This window comes from Gopherus flavomarginatus, chromosome 10 (assembly GCF_025201925.1).
Source record: "Gopherus flavomarginatus isolate rGopFla2 chromosome 10, rGopFla2.mat.asm, whole genome shotgun sequence".
Taxonomy (NCBI): domain Eukaryota; kingdom Metazoa; phylum Chordata; order Testudines; family Testudinidae; genus Gopherus; species Gopherus flavomarginatus.
The window spans coordinates 61122974-61139629 of record NC_066626.1 but is presented as its reverse complement, the minus strand read 5'-3'; the positions used below and the strand labels follow the sequence as shown (position 1 = coordinate 61139629).

General features: G+C 40.5%; 1 protein-coding gene across 5 annotated transcripts in view; it reads right to left on the bottom strand.

Moving 5' to 3' along the window:
• The window catches only part of LRP1B (LDL receptor related protein 1B), a 1302041-nt gene that overhangs the window by 408861 nt on the left and 876524 nt on the right, over nt 1-16656 (bottom strand). For all 5 annotated transcript variants that reach the window (XM_050969143.1, XM_050969139.1, XM_050969140.1 and 2 more), the window contains one exon: nt 11749-11898. In XM_050969143.1, coding sequence (XP_050825100.1) covers nt 11749-11898 — 150 coding nt within the window. The remainder of the gene's footprint in view (nt 1-11748; nt 11899-16656) is intronic.

Genomic DNA, 16656 nt, shown 5'->3' with positions numbered 1-16656 from the left:
AGGACTTATGTTACTAGCCGCAGGCGAGGCACGCATTTGGGCCCCGCTATCTAGTAAAGGGACCCTGATCGGCCCCGAGGTACACCTCATTCCTTGGCTCACGCGGCTGCCCCCCCCCAGTTTTCACGGGACCAGCCTAACTTGGCAACAGCTGTGTTATTTGGGGGAAATCACGTGGCGGGAATGGACGCTTAAATCGCTGCCAAACGATGTCCGATTCCCAGGAGTTTCGGAGCCCTTGTGTATAGAAACAAAATATGACCCCTGGATTGTGTCCGACGGGGGCACTTCCCCGACCCCCCGGGCAGGAGTTCTCTGTGCTAAATGTGACCATTTCCAGGTTGATCTCCTTCCCCCGGGTTCATCGGCCCAGCATAGCGAAGTTCATGGGGTCCTTCTCGCTGCCCAGCACGTTACCCAGGCCCATTCCGTTTCTGCTCAGGTCGTACTGGGTATAGACTCACAATTTTGTCTCAGCATCCTCACGGGAGAGGCTAATCCCACAGCGTTCATGCCACTGTGGGAGACTATTTTTGACCTCGTACGTAAGTTCTCCCGGCCCTGGTTTATAACCCATTGCCCGTCACATCGTCCTGACTCTAATCCCCTCCACTCCGAATTGGATCACAGAATGAGGGAAATTCAAGCCCCCCAAGTGTGCCTGGGGCAGCAGCCCCAGCTAAACACCGACCCATTCCTCCAATGGCTTCATGAGGATTGGGGGCATTTGCCTAGCGGCCGCCTATACAATCAGTTAGCCCTAGGTGCTCAGGGAAAACCTGAGGTACGGCGACAGGACTGTGAAAGAATCGTGCAGTCCTGCCTTAAGTGTGCACAAATCAAGTCCCAAAACCGCCCACGTTATGAGCGGTGGGCGTACGCTGCGGAGTATTTCCCTCCTGGCGCGGTGTGGCAAATAGATTTAATGGGACCCCTGCCTGGAGCCCGTCGCCACCCAAAGGCTCTGGTAGTGGTAGATTTGGGCTCCCGTCAAACTCACTGTATTCCCCTGAATACCACCACGGCTGCGGCTGTGGCTGGGGCACTGCAACAGGTAGCCGCAGCATGGGGTGTGCCCTCCGAAGTTCAAGCAGATGGAGGACCCCCGTTTACCAGCAAACGTTTTGAAGCATTAGTGCTGGGATGGGGGGCTTCCCTCCATATTCACTTGAAGTATCACCCCGAAAGTAATGGTGTTGTAGAGCGGAAAATCGGGGTTCTGAAAACCATGATTCGTTCAGTTAATCCCAACGCTGACTATAAGGGTTGGAGTGCACTATTACCACAGGTTCTAATCTCTCTCAATGCAAACTATTCTCGTTGGCCTGAAATCAGCCCCAGACCTAGAGGCCCCTGGACTCCCGTATATCAGCCTGACCAACTAGTCTGGGTGGCTGAGCCACAGGCCTCAGGTCACCGAGAACCCTACGCTGCCCAAATTGTAAGTGCAGGTAAATATCCTAACACCTACACGATTGTGGATGCCCGGGGCACCCACACCTTGGTCCATCATAACTGGATAAGCAAGCGTTCCGAGTCAGGAACGAACTAACGGGGGCCAATAAGGCCGCCTTCTGTTCTGTCTTACAGTTCGCCATAGCGGCGGGAGGCCAGAACAACGATCAGAGGGACCCACCTCTGCTGAACCCGAGACGGTATCGTGTGGGCGAAAATATCCATCAGCTTCTGTTCGCAGCCTATTGGATCCAGGAAGCCCTGGGAGGAAACATCGACTTATCTTCGCTGACCTCTGATAACTGTCTTGCATGTTCCAACAGGCTGTCTGTAAATAGGCCTTTGTTTGATTTATTGCCGTTAGTGTTTAACTTTAGTAGTATTAATAATCCCCTCAATTGTTCTTCCCCCTTTGCTCAGTGGCTCCCCACCGTACAATGGACAGGTTGCACAAATGATCTTTTTGACCCCATTTCCCCCCTTGTTTTTCCTATTTTTAATGAAATTAGGGTACGTCGTATGGGCCCACTCCCCTTGTCACCTGGGGAAAGGCCCATGGCATCCCACTGTTGGGCCTTTTTGGGACATAATCGAACAGAAACTAGTTGGGTTGGGGCTTACCCCAATTGTTCCCAGTGGCAGCTGGTAGATGGAAATGAGACGGCCAGCAGCCCTATTTTCAATCGTACGTCCCCACCCCCCGTTTTATGCAGTAACCGCGGCCGGAAAATTGGGTCCGGCGGCAACACTTATAACGGCAAAAACTTCTATCAGCCCCTTAAACACACATATCTATCCCACAGCCACATTAAGAAGTTAGTTTTTAAGGGAGGCTCGGCCTGTCAGGACTCGACCTTTTCCCCTTGGTTCCTCAGACCCGGGCACTTTTGGCTGTGTGGCAAGGCAGCCTATGCGGTGCTTCCTCCCAATCCTAGAGGTGTATGTACCATTGGTTCTATTTTAATAAAAGGAGGTGGCATTTACGTTAAGACCTGGCAGCCCAGTTCAGTCGGGCGGGTTCGACGTTCTTGGGGATGGTGGGAGAGGGCAAAGGGTGCGTTGTCCTCTGTAGTATCTTCAGTGGTCTCATTTAACCCCGTAGGATATATGTTATTGCGTGAGCAAGTATTATTCCAATCGTTAGCTATAGAAACGCTAGCCAACACCACTGCAAAGGGCTTTAGCTTAGTTAATCAGCGATTAGGTGAATTAGCAGATTATTCTTTTCAGAATCGCTTAATGATACAATTTTTGTTGCAATCACGGGATTTTTGTGAAACCCTCATATCTATGTATCCACAGTTTAAAGATAAGTGCTGTATCTCTCTGTCTTCTATTTCTGGAAACTTAACTGAAGTGATTAATGACCTTCAGGCCTTGGGAACTGCTGTGCGTGAGTCCAGAGAGACCTTCCGCTTCTGGTCATGGCTGGAGTGGCTGGGCCTTGGAGCCTATAAGTCTTATTTTCAGGCCCTTTTTGTGTCGCTTGTGGTGGGCCTCTGCCTCCTCTGCCTCGGGTGTGCTTTTGTTAAGGCCTGTGTTCGGCGGATGGTGGGAAGTGCCCTTATTGCCTCGGCCACTGAGACGCGTCCGCTCGTAGGAGCGGACGCTGACTCGGACACTGAGGTTTAGGTATGTTGGGCGTTGTCGGCCGGAGCATGGGGGCATGTTAGACCCCCAAGTTTGGCCCCAGGGCCATACAACAAGTGCTTCGGCCTCCATCCCCCAACGGAATTTTCCCCCAGCCCCCAGAACTGCCACTGATCACATAGCTGCTCAGAAAGCAGAACTTGTAACAGGAAACAGCACCTTGCGGTCGGCCGACCTGAGGAGGGGAAGTTTCCCCCAGACGGTTGCTTCCTGAGTAGAGATGCTGGGGGCCGATTGCCTCCCTTGTATGGGCATGAGCCACTCGCGACCCTGCAATTGGCTTATTGTAAATTATGACGAAAAATTCGTTATATATTGTTGGCCCCCCCCCCGGGGACGGGCAGAGAGAAATCGAATTCCCGTCGAACCGTATCCAGGATTGATCACCCTGCAGTCTCTCTCTCCTGGCTCACGCGTTCCCCAGAGCCTGACTGCTTGCCGGCCGTAATGAAACTTTTGTGGTTTGTATGTGTAAGTATAATTAGTTGTTAAGGATATCTGTACATCTGTGTTGTTAGATAAGAGGCAGAGACTGGTTCCAGCCGCCCCAAGGCTCCTGCTAGGGGAAACCCGTTGACCAGGAAACCTTGAACGCAAGGGGGACCAGTTGAGCCTAGCAATTTGTGTCTATTAAGATTAGTTGCTGCATTTATGAGTACTAATAGCACCAATATCACTTTTACTAACCCCTGGGACGACCTGAATAATTACTGGGATTTAGAAAAATACCAGGGCCAGCTTCTATTTGTAATTGTAGTGTTTGTGTTATTTGTTCTAGTATTATATTGTAAGCCCAAGCTGTAACTAATTGTGTTATCCCTTATCCTTATCTGTGACTCATTTAATAAATCCTTAATCTTTAACACTACGACTGATTGCTTGCGTTCTCCCCGTCACTACCCTTGGGCACTTGTTATTCCCCCCCCAGGGCATCCAGTGATCGAACCTCCGCCCTATTCCAACGCTCATTACCCGGTAGATAACGGGCACCTGGTGGCCATATCGGTGGAGCAAGGGGCGAGAGCAATCTGTAATCAACACCATAATGTCTGGCTTCTGAACTGAGATGTAGACAAAATCCCTAAAAGGGAGGATACTGCCAATTTGGCCTTGGAGGAGTGGTTCTAAGATTACTGCTGCAGCCTCAAATACCTTCTAACCAGCTATCTTAGGTATTTACACTATACACAACACAACAATATCAGTGTGTCTAATTCATACTCATTTTCTCTTCCCATAGTTAAATATGCAAAACCAAAGAGCAAGGAGATACTCTCAGGGTACTAAAAGTGGCAGCGTAGAAGAAAGATGATGCTGAAAGAAGCCTTGGGCTTGGCTACACTGGCACTTTACAACACTGCAACTTTCGCGCTCAGGGGTGTGAAAAAACACCCCCCTGAGCGCTGCAAGATACAGTGCTCTAAAGCCTCAGTGTAATCAGTGCCGCAGCGCTGGGAGAGCGGCTCCCAGCGCTGCAAGCTACACCTGTAAGGGAAGTGGTTTACATGCAGCGCTGGGAGAGCTCGCTCCCAGCGCTGGCACTCCGACCACACTCACACTTCAAAGCGCTGCCAAATTTCAAGTGTAGCCATACCCTAAGTCTTGGACAAAGCCTTTGGCAGCCAAGAATTTGCTGAGATTCTGCAGATGACAGATCCTGAAGCATCTTCAGGAACACAGACTCAAGTCTATAGAGAAGGCCCTGACAATTCAAATATTCTTTTGGTAAACCCTCTAATGTTCTGCCAAAGGGATTTGAGTGTTACTGCAACAGCCAGGTGGGCAGTAGTTCTCCTAGTCACCTCCACTATTGGTTTCTCAGAAAGTCTCCACCTCCTATCTCAAATGAACAGCACTGCCTGTCAGAGACTGTTTTCTGTTAGGGAGCTGCTACTCCAAAACCAACATACAATTCATCTGGGGTGCACAGAAAGAACTTGGAGGGGGACGGAACAGAATCCAGATCACAAGTCCTAGTCTAATGCCTTTACCAGCTCCTCTCTGGGTGGGAAGCTGAAAAAGGCATTCTGGGAGTATGCACTAAGGACACACTATAAGACTGGGGCAAGAAGCTGGAAACGGGCATGCTTGATGCATGGCACAGGCTCTTAAGGATTGTTACTGTGGAGAACACCCACTGTGATGAATGAAGCTTTTAAGACTTCTCAGAACTATTGTTTCAGGCTGTATTCATCTCCTTGGGGTGTTCCCATTCAGCAGAGAACATCACATTGAGATGAGTGGGCCACTTTACACCTTTTAGAGCATCCTCTACTTTCAGGATTATTCTGTGCTGGGGATCTGCAAAGAAATTGCTGATGATTAATTTCATACAATATTATAGCAGAGCACAAGCTCCGCTATAGTTGAGATTGTTTGCATTGTTGTTGTAGCTATGTTGGTCCTGTGCTATTAGAAAGACAAGGTGGGTGAAATAATATCTTTTATTCGATCAACTTCTGTTGGTGAAAGAGACAAGATTTTGAGCTACATAGAGCTCTTCTTCAGGGCTGGGAATTTCCAGAGTTTTAATGGGTGACTTCACCTTAAATACATAACTATTTATGCTAAAAAATCTGTTCCACCTTGTACTTAGATGTAACACTCTGAATGCCTTTCCCAGACATGAAGTAGAGCTCTGTGTAACTCAAAAACTTTACTCTTTCACCACAGAAATACAAAATATTGCATCACCTGCCTTGTCTCTATAAAATTGAGATTGAAAGATTTCTGTTACAAAGCAAATTTTCCTAAGTGTTCTAAAATCTGCCCTGCTTTCTCAGATTGTGTTGACATTTGCTGTGCCTTATGGATGTGTGGGGTAGGATTAATGATCCACCTTTGGGGTAATTTCAGGAAGAAGTTTCTAAAATACACGATCATGAAAAAAAAACAAAAAAACAGTTTTTTAAAAAAAGTTCACAGATTCTACCACTTTTTCCTGGTTTCCTATGTGCTAATAGCTTAGTGCGATGGGAAAGGGAGGATGAGCTGGAAATGTTAGAGGGGAAAGAATGGATGAAAGGAGAAAAGACACACCTGTCTTGTCTCATGTGCTTAAAGTTACTATAACCACCATTTAATAGAACTGTCATGATTTGGGGCTATCAACCATACCTGAGATTCCTCCATGGCCCTGTCAGGAACTGCATACTCCAAATATGTCAAAACACAATAATTATCCCATTCCACTATAACAATGTGTACCTGAAGGTAGAGGGAGGGGCACGGCACGAAGAACTTTAGAAACCATTTATTATTATCATTACCTGTCCACAGTAGCATCTCGGCAGCAAACCTACATGATAACTATAAGCACCTACATTACCACTGACTCCTTCCCAGAACATTTCTCTTTCGAGGGGGAAATTCACTGACAAAATCTTTATTAACTAAGAATTTAATTGCTGAATGGTATTTTGTGTCCTTCCAGAAGGTCAAATTCAGCAAAACTCAAACATCTGAAAATCAAAAAATAAAAAGTTGCAGTACATGTCCATACAGCTTTAAATGTGCCCCCTTTGAGTGATGCTTCAATATACCCATAACATATACACCCCACTCTGACTGTTCACTGTACTGACCAGAAGATACCTACACCTGCCTTACACTCAAACACTTACACTTGCTCCACAGAAAGAACACATCTGTTAATTTTTACATCTTCAACTCCTCCTATAGTCCCTTCATCCTTATGCACATGATGCATTCTAACAACATACTTTCATTACCCTTCATTAAACCTATAGTCATCTTCCACTTAACTGCTGACAGTCCCCATGGCAATAAGACCCCTGTGCCCTGATACTGACATAACCTATCCTATGCAGCACTGAAATGAGGCATATGTGAGCTCTTAAAGTGCACATGTACCGGTTTCCTTTGATAAAACACACAGGGGTCAGGAAAAAGGGTTCACATACGTCTGCTCTGTGGCACAAACACCATATCCCCTGTTTGCCCCATATCACAATCACAGCTCTTTGAAGCAGCTCCAACAAATCCCTCCACCTTTCAATACAATTACAATGAACAAAATGAATGTAGGCTCAGCTGCTGTGCATGCAGATAATTCCCAGTGGATATTGCTACCTCCCAGGGGCAGAGTTAAAGTTGCATGGCCACGTATCTTGACTCTATATCCTGGTTTTCCGAGGTTTGTGTTTTGCTGAACTGACATTGTGAAAGGACAACTTTAACTCTGTGTTAACAAAGTGTTTTGTGTCAGTGAATACGAATGAAACATCACCAATTTAAGGATCACAATCACATGTATCATTCATACCTGTTCTCAGTTCAGTCTTTGACAAATTCTGGCTTAGCATATTCAAAGGGAAGATTCCATCTCCATCTCATGTTAATGTTTAGATATATTTTGTTATGTTCACACTAGAGGTTTCTTGCATACAGGAAGAAATAGTGAAGGAAATTCATGAAGCAGATTGAAAACTATTTACTAAAATAATCATTTCTGTGACTTACATGATACAGTCTCCAGTTTATCCTGAGTAAGTGCTAAAACAGCTGTCTCACAATTCCACTGTTTCCTTTTATTTCCTGATGTAGAACACTTTATTTGATACTGAATAATGATTTGCATATCATATCATTATAATTGTAATTTCTTAATTTCTTTCCTCCTCTTTTTTTGATATGGTTCAGATTTGGAAATGCAGTATGTTAGATTATTAAAATTCCATTTGCTGTGCCTAGATATACTGTATCTAAGGAATTGATTAAAAACACCATCTTCATCCTAAGAAAGTAGCCAGCATGCATGCTATTGCAAAATTGAATAGTAAACACAAAATGTACACTGAATTGTATACTGAAGCCTCTGTGTATTTTTTACTTCAATTTAATTGTACTCTATATATGCCACTAGCTACAAAACAACCAACTATTTCATTTTCCTTTACAAAGTTAATATAGAAGTCATATTGCAAGATATCACAGCTTTGTCTCATATAGAAAAAAAGACCCATATTTTTAAAGATATTAAGGCATTGCTGTGCTCAGTGTTGCAACGTCTGATTTATGAGACTAAATCTCATTTTCAAAAGTAATTTAGACACTTAGAGCTAGATTTACAGAGAAACTTAGATGTGGGGACTTGGAGCATCAGCACACATAGCTTTTAGGCACCTAGAAAATCATTGAGTTAGGTGCCTATACAATGAAAGGGGAAGAAGAGTGCCTCAAGAATAGGATTCATAAAATCTAGCCATTAGCTGACTTCTCGCATAAAATAGCCTGTTGGAGATGACAAGAAAAGGGTGATGTGGAGCTTCTTCAATCTGTCCTGCTGAAGCTGTGGAAAAATAATTTTAAAAAATAAGTGGAGTAGAGGGCCTGGATTCCGAGTCTTCTGAATCCTGGGTGAGTTATCTAACCATTAGGCTACAGTGACTTACTTGGCCCAGAGAACTTTTACTGCAAAACTTTAGGCACTGAGCAATTTTAAGCGCCTATGGAGTTCAGGGAGCAGTTGATCAGGGGCTTTGAGAATCCCAATGGGTCCTGATTCTGTGCCTAAAGTGGCAGTTAAGCTGCCTGAGTTCATTTGTGAGTCTATCCCTTAAGAGTATTCCATTGATAATAAATGGGATATAGGCTCCTAAGTATCTAAATACCTTTTGAAAATGAGACTAATGGCTTGTCTTCATTACGAAGCTAAATCAGCACTACAGCAATCAATGCAGCAACATCGCTTTAGCGGGTCTGGTCAATGACAGAGTGCTCTCCCATCAACTTCAGAACTCCACCTCAATGAGAGGAGGAAGCTATGTTGATGGGAGAGTGTCTCCAGTCGACATAGTGTGGTGCAGACACCACTTTATGTATGTTACGTTATCTTAAGTTATGTCATTTACGTAACTTAACTAGCATAACTTAGATCAACTTACAGCATTAGTGTAGACAAGGCATAGTCTCCTAAATCAGATGTTGCAACACTGAACGCAGTAGTGCCTCAATATCCTTAAAATTCTGGGCCAAATACCATAATTTGGGCTTTAAAAAAAATCTGGACACTCAGAGAAAAGAGTTAACTAACTGAGAAAATGTATTAATGTAAAAAATATTTTATTTTGGAAAGATGCATATATAAGAATTAATGTTACCATGTGATACTTGCTGCTATATATATGAAATTTATTAAAATAAATATGTAGCAGCAAGTATCACATGGTAACATGAACTAAGTGCACTCTATTAATTCTTAAAATAAGAAGAACATGAAACATTTGTGTTCTGATAATAAAAAACAAACCCTTGAATCTGAAAGCATTGACTCTCTTGATCTCAATATTGGTAACAATTACTGAAAGTCTCAACTGCTGACTTCAGGCAAATATAAAATCTAGGAGGACATCACAGTGAAAATATGAACAAATATCCTTATTCCCATCATAAAATACCTCCTGTAGTTCTCTAAAGGAAAGACAATATATGTATTCCATTAGCATTGATTTATACAAAAGATCTCCGTTATAAACAAGTCAGTAAAATTATACATAAAACATCTTTTTAAGACGACTTAAAATACACAAAGATCTTTTTTTCTTCAGCTGATTTGCACAGCACACAAATTTTAATATGTAAATATTATTCAGATGTTGAACCTATTTTATCAAATTGCCAGTGGAAACACGTTAATAATGTGATGTATTTATGCTGTGACAAAAACTCTGAAATTCAGCTGATACATTATTTATTATTCAATATTAGTAATTAAATGCAACTATGAAACCACCTATTTTATATGTATGTATAAACATAAACAAAAAAAATCCACACTGAACATATGATCAACTATTTAAATCAACTGAACAAATTTAGAACAATTTTTACACAGAGAGATATTTGGAGGACTCTGATATCTCTATACATACCAACATAAATCATAGCTAAAACCAATAATAATGATTTATATGAACTCAACTGGAGACAGAGGGGTGCATACAGGGAGAATTTTATAAATCTTTCAAAAGCCTTCCAGTGGGCTATTTGCTATTCTGGGGTGCATTGTGTTCTTTCTCTGTTTTTTTCATGTAAAAAAATTCAAAACATCTGTTTTGTTCTGAAGCAGAAAGGGAAAAAAAAAGAAGTCTTGTTTTTCCCCCCAGGGCAGGAAAATCATTCTAGTCATCAGGAGAGTCCACCTTAGTCATCAGTATTCTAGTGTCACCTCCAAGCTCCCTTGATTTTTTCAGTTTTCAGCTTTTCTAGTTAGATGTCCTGCTTCTGTTAAATATCTTTACATTTTAAATTCCTAAGATTATATAAGACTTACATAACTGGACCTTAAGTTCAACCTGGGGGGCTCATGGAGAAGAGTGATGAGGCCATGACCATAAAAGGGACTTAGTTTGCCCCTGGGGGAGGACAGGAGAAGTCTCTGTCTTCCCTGGAGCAAAGGGATAACGCCTGCCTCTAGCCTCCACGCAGGAATTGCAGAGAGGATTGAAGTCTCCTTGCACACTCCTCACTGCTATACATAGATCAGTGGCAATAAGGCTCACAGGTTTTATTGTCACCATTTCGCACTGAGAACTCATTTCTAATTTGCTGTCCACTGTCAATCCAAGCTCTTGTGCAATTGTCACAGTATTGCTTTATGAACTTCTCTCCCATTTAAAAATATCCACATTTTGAATAGACATCTCCCACAGGTATTCCATGTTTTAGCTTGAACTGAATCATACATAGCTATTTCTGAGCACATTTCTAACCTTCCTAGACATTTTCTTTTAGACTTCACATTTTTTTGCAGTACTCCCCTCCCAGGCAAAAGAGAAAATGTTTATATCTACTGGAGGACGAAAATGTGTTAGAGCAAGAGAAACAACTCTTAAATCCTTATTTCCCCTATTCAGAGTCCACCATGCAGTAAGAACCAACAGACGGCGAAAAAAACAAAAACAAAAACAAACGTACGTAATACATATTCGTTTGTTTTGCTGGATTTTTTTAAGAACAACAAATTTTAACAGTAAGATAAGTAGTATAATATTTATAAGCTTGTTGGGAAGCACTGTGCAGAAGAGAAAGACATGGAGACAAGCTCCTAAGCAGCTTTACCTGTTAGGGAGAGAGGAAGGAATTGTTATTAGGGGCAGGGCTATTTAGACCCTCAGCCTCCTCTCTTCTCCACAGTACTTTTTCACACCACTCAAAAGGATTCTATTAGTGGCTACCTTGGCATGTGACTCCCTGCAGACATATTTATTAAGGTAAACACGACACTTTAGGTTTAAGGATAAAAAAAATTAAGTGGTAGTTTAAAATCTTCTTTATTTTATTTTTATCTTCGCATTAGGTGTTGGGTTTTTTGGGGGGAAACCAAAGGATAGCAGTATAAATTTGGAATGTAGATGTGAAATAATACTATTTGAATAAAATAAAAACGATATAAAGCTTTAAAATGTATATAGAATGTTGAATAATTTAGAAATATATATGTTTAGAGTAAGAGACCTTAAATTCAGACTTCAATAAACTCTGATACCACTTAGCTAAAATTTACATATATATATATATGCGCTAGTACAGCAGTAACTTTTCCAAGCATTTCACACATCATAATTAATTTGTAGCCAATCAATATATAAAGAATAAGAAATATACTACCCCAGCACTTACCCATGATGGTTAAAGCTGTGGCTTTTGTTAATTCTTCTTTCATTGACTCTATTATTTCTAAATCACTACCATCCAGGTTGCATCTATTTATGGTTCCATTTCCTGAACTGATCCAATAAAGCTTGTTCTCCAGATAATCTATCGATAGACCTGTAATTAATTTATACATTTAAAACATACTTGTGGCGTCTTAATATGTAATCTTCATTCAGTGTTAGGCTATTTTTATCAGAGAAAAGCAAATTCAAAGATTTTGAGCCAATAACAAAGAGATCTAAAAGTAAAATGCTCTTGTTTTAATATACGTTACAATAGTAAAGATGAAAGCACAATAAAATAGACAATTTACAGTGAAAAGTAGCTTGCTTTTTGAGATAGATTTAATTCTATTCAAATTTTCCCCTCACAAACTTAAATTAATCCATGACTGACTGACAGAAGGCCATTTTGTGGCAGTGAACAACTAGCTGGATGATCTCAGGTCCTAGGAGAGGTCATTAACTACCAATAAATGCCCCAATAAACAGCTCTGAGCACTTAGTACAACTGAAACTGAGCAATAAATAGTATTTGGGAATGTTTAGTTTAACAATGGATTGCTTGGAAACGCCCAAAAATACAAAATAGGGAAAACACTGTAATCATTTATGTATTCAAAACTGGAAGAGAAATTACATTTTTTAGGGCTGTTGATTAATCGCAGTTAACTCATGCGATTAACTAAAAAAAATTAATTGCAATTAACCACAGTTTTAATCATCTTGTTAAACAACAGAATACCAATTGAAATGTATTAAATATTTTGGATGTTTTTCTTCATTTTCGTATATATTGAATTCTGTGGTGTAATTGAAATCAAAGTGTATATTATTTTGTATTACAAATATTTGCACTGGAAAAAATAATAAACAAAAGAAATAGTATTTTTCACTTCATCTCATTCAAGGACTGTAGTGCAATTTCTTGGTCCTAAAAGTGCAACTTACAAATGTAGATTTTCTTTTTAATTACATAATTGCACTCCATAACAAAACAATGTAAAACTTCAGAACTACTTCTTGTTCAACCAATCGCTAAGACAAATATGTTTGTTTGCATTTACCAGATATAATGCTGCCCTCTTCTTATTTACAATGTCACCAGAAAGTGAGAACAGGCATGTGACATGGCACTTTTGTCGCTGGCACTGCAACGTATTTCCGTGCCAGATATGCTAAATATTCGTATGCCCTTTCATCTTTCGGCCACCACTCCAGAGGACATGCTTCCATGCTGATGATGCTCGTTAAAAAAATAATGTGTTAACTAAATTTGTGACTGAACTTCTTAGGGGGTGAGAATTGTCTCTGTTCTGTTTTACCCACATTCTGCCATATATTTCATGTTATAGCAGTCTTGGATGATGACCCAGCACATGTTATTCACTTAAAGAACACTTTCCCTGCAGATTTCAGAAAATGCAAAGACGGTACCACTGTGAGATTTCTAAGGATATATACAGCACTTGACCCAAGCTTTAAGAATTTGAAGTGACTTCCAAAATCTGAGAGGGACGAGGTGTGGAGCATGCTTTCAGTAATCTTAAAAGAGCAACACTACAATGTGGAAACTACAGAATCCAAACCATCAAAAAAGAAAATCAACCTTCTGCTGGTGGCATATGACTCAGATAATGAAAATGAACATGCGTCGTTCCACAATGCATTGGATTGTTATAGCAGAACCCCGTCATCAGCATGGACATATATCCCCTGGAATGGTTATTGAAGCATGAAGAGACATATGAACCTTTAGTGCATCTGGCACGTAAATATCTTGTGATGATGGCTACAACAGTGCCATGAGAACACCTATTCTCACTTTCAGGTGATATTGTAAACAAGAAGTGGGCAGCATTATCTCCTGCAAATGTAAACAAACTTGTTTGAGTGATTGGCTGCACAAGAAGTAGGACTGAGTGGACTTGCTGGGTCTAAAATTTTACGTTGTTTTAGTTTCGAATGCAGTTTTTTGTAAATAATTGTACATTTGTAAGTTCAACTTTCATGATAAAGAGATTGCACTACAGTACTTGTAGTAGGTGAATTGAAAAATACTATTTCTTTTATTTTTTTACACTGCAAATACTTGTAATAAAAAATAAATATAAAGTAAGCACTGTACCCTTTGTAGTGTGTTGTAACTGAAATCAATATATTTGAAAATGTAGAAAACATCCCAATTTTTTAAAATAAATGATATTCTATTATTTTTTTACCAGTGCGATTAATCATGTGATTAATCACAATTATTTTTTTAATTGCTCGACAGCCCTATTTTTTCCCCATGTACATATGATATTATATTTACAATGCTGGAGGCCCTTAAAAGACTAGAACTGTAACCAACAAGAAAGCAATGTTAACCAGAATTAGACAGTCAAGACAAGATGTACAGAAACACTTGCAAAATGTTATATTGAACAGATGAAGGAAATAAAGTGCTTGCCAGACCTAATCATATCATAGAAAGAGAGAAATAAAATATGGCAAAGTGAAAAATATGAGATGATAGTCAAGGAGAAGACTGTTTCCAATCTTATAATAATTGCAGCACATCTCCGTGGTAGATAGTTGACTTAAAACAAAGAGCAGAGCAACTATGAAAATCATTCCCTGGGTCTTTGATGCATTTTGATGTGAAAATATATGCTAAAAAGTTGGTGAACAGAACAGGAATCGAAGAGTATGGTTTGATAAAGAGAACAACAATATGAGGGCAGGGATGAGGAGTAGGACACCTTACAGGTAGCAGAAATAAGATGGTCCTGCAACAGCAGTTTCTACTGACTCTCAGAAAGTTAGTTTTCAGTATAATCAGATGGAAATATGAGTAGGTTCTGGTGATGTTTGTCTCCCAGGACAAACTAATTTTATTGATATGTACATTATCTGACGTTCTCAGTGTGGTTGTGGAAATTAATGCTAATCATCCTGTGAGACCGTTCCTTGCTTGAGGACTAGACAGAGGTGAACTATGGGTCGGATTCTCTGGCCTGCTCCACTTCTGTTGCACCCACAGCGAGAGTCAGCATAACCAGTTCTTATACCTCTCTCCTCACTGCCTCCAGCACTTAGTGTGACAAAGGGAAGTGGCCAGAGCTCAATGTGCTCCAAGTCTTCTCAGTTAAGGGACTCACCCTGAAGTTCAGTGCTGAACTGAAACATTGGATCAGAGTGTCATGAGTGGCTCCTGAAAGTTCCACCTTCTCGAATGCAACCAGCAGAAACACCTTCTGTCTTTTGGCCATCAAATCATAGCTACAAAATTTATAGCTATACTTGGAATACATAGTCTCCAAATTGACAATAAGACTCCTAAAGTGGCCAACCATGCAGATCATGTCTCCCCGTTCCCACAATACTTGAACCCACCTCTAACAGTACCACTAGTTTCTGAATTAATAAATTTACTAATTGTTTACCTGGAAAATTTAAGACTTAGCATATAAAACTGACTTCATAATTTTCTTCAGTTTAGTTACAATCAAGGCTTGCACTGACAAAATAATCCAAATGCCAACAAACTGCTGTCCATTTACTATAGCTGAAGAACTGTTGTTGTATACGGTTGCACCCCTACATCATGCCTTCCAAATGGTATAAGACACTTAATACATGTAGAAAATGTATCTGGAGGAAAAAATATGCTAGTAATATCTGTTTATGTTATCAACGGTGTGGCCTTAATTTCTCAAGTCACAAATTTATAATTGAACTGTTAATTTGCAATGAACTCTTTCCTGTGAGGGGCGTGTGTGCACGCGCGCAGGTCAGGGTGGCATCTGAAAACTCCACATTACTAACTGAAGGTAAATGAAATAATATCTAAACAATGTAACATTCTAAAAGTCCACAGAACTTCCCCATTTTGGTTCATTTTCCAAATAAATCCTCAGTATAGGAAGACACACATTGTCCTGACTTTTATCCTGATACGTTTTTGAGAAAATGCAGACCTGATATGTGATAATGCAACAATGTGGTAACCCTTACACAGGAATGAAGATGAAATGTATTAGGAATATTACACAAGCAATGTATATTTTTAATGTACTCTTTTTGAAATGCAAAATCCCTACTATCACTGTTTTCCAATACCTTCAAATACAGTATAGGTTAGGGAAAATAGAACGTGTGTGATGGAAACCTAGTAAAACAAAATAAATCACATGAAAATTTAAAGAACAAGGGAAAGAAGGCCAGGTGTTTTGACTGGATTATATCTTAGTTCTATATAAAAATGTATATTCTGACAGCTTCAGAACACAGTATAAATAGCTGCAATATAAATATTCAGGAGCCCAGAGGAAAAACAAGAAAAAAGTTTGGGAGGGATTACTGAAACCTCATAATAAGATGGTAAAGTACAGAACAATTCAATGAGTTTATTTCACACCCAAAATATAGCAACAGGCACATACCCCTATTGGCAGTATAATAGGGCACAAAGAGATCCACTTCCATAAACTACAAATATGTTCTCATATTTTGTTTACTGAGATACAAAAGAACACTAAAAGTGGGTCAAGTATCCTCACAGATCTTCTACTTGGTTACTATGCTAGCAAACCAGCAAATAATGATTATATGGAAGCCAGCATAGAAATTACAAGAAGTCCAGTGGCACCTTAAAGACTAACAGATTTATTTGAGCATAAGCTTTTATAGGTAAAAAAAAAAAACACTGCTTCAGATGCATGGAGTGAAAATTACAGATGCAGACATTATATGACACATGAAGAGAGGGAGTTACCTCACAAGTGGACAACCAGTGTTGACAGGACCAATTTGATCAGGGTGGATGTAGTCCACTCCCAACAATAGATGAGGAGGTGTCAATCCCAGGAGAGGCAAAGCTGCTTTTGTA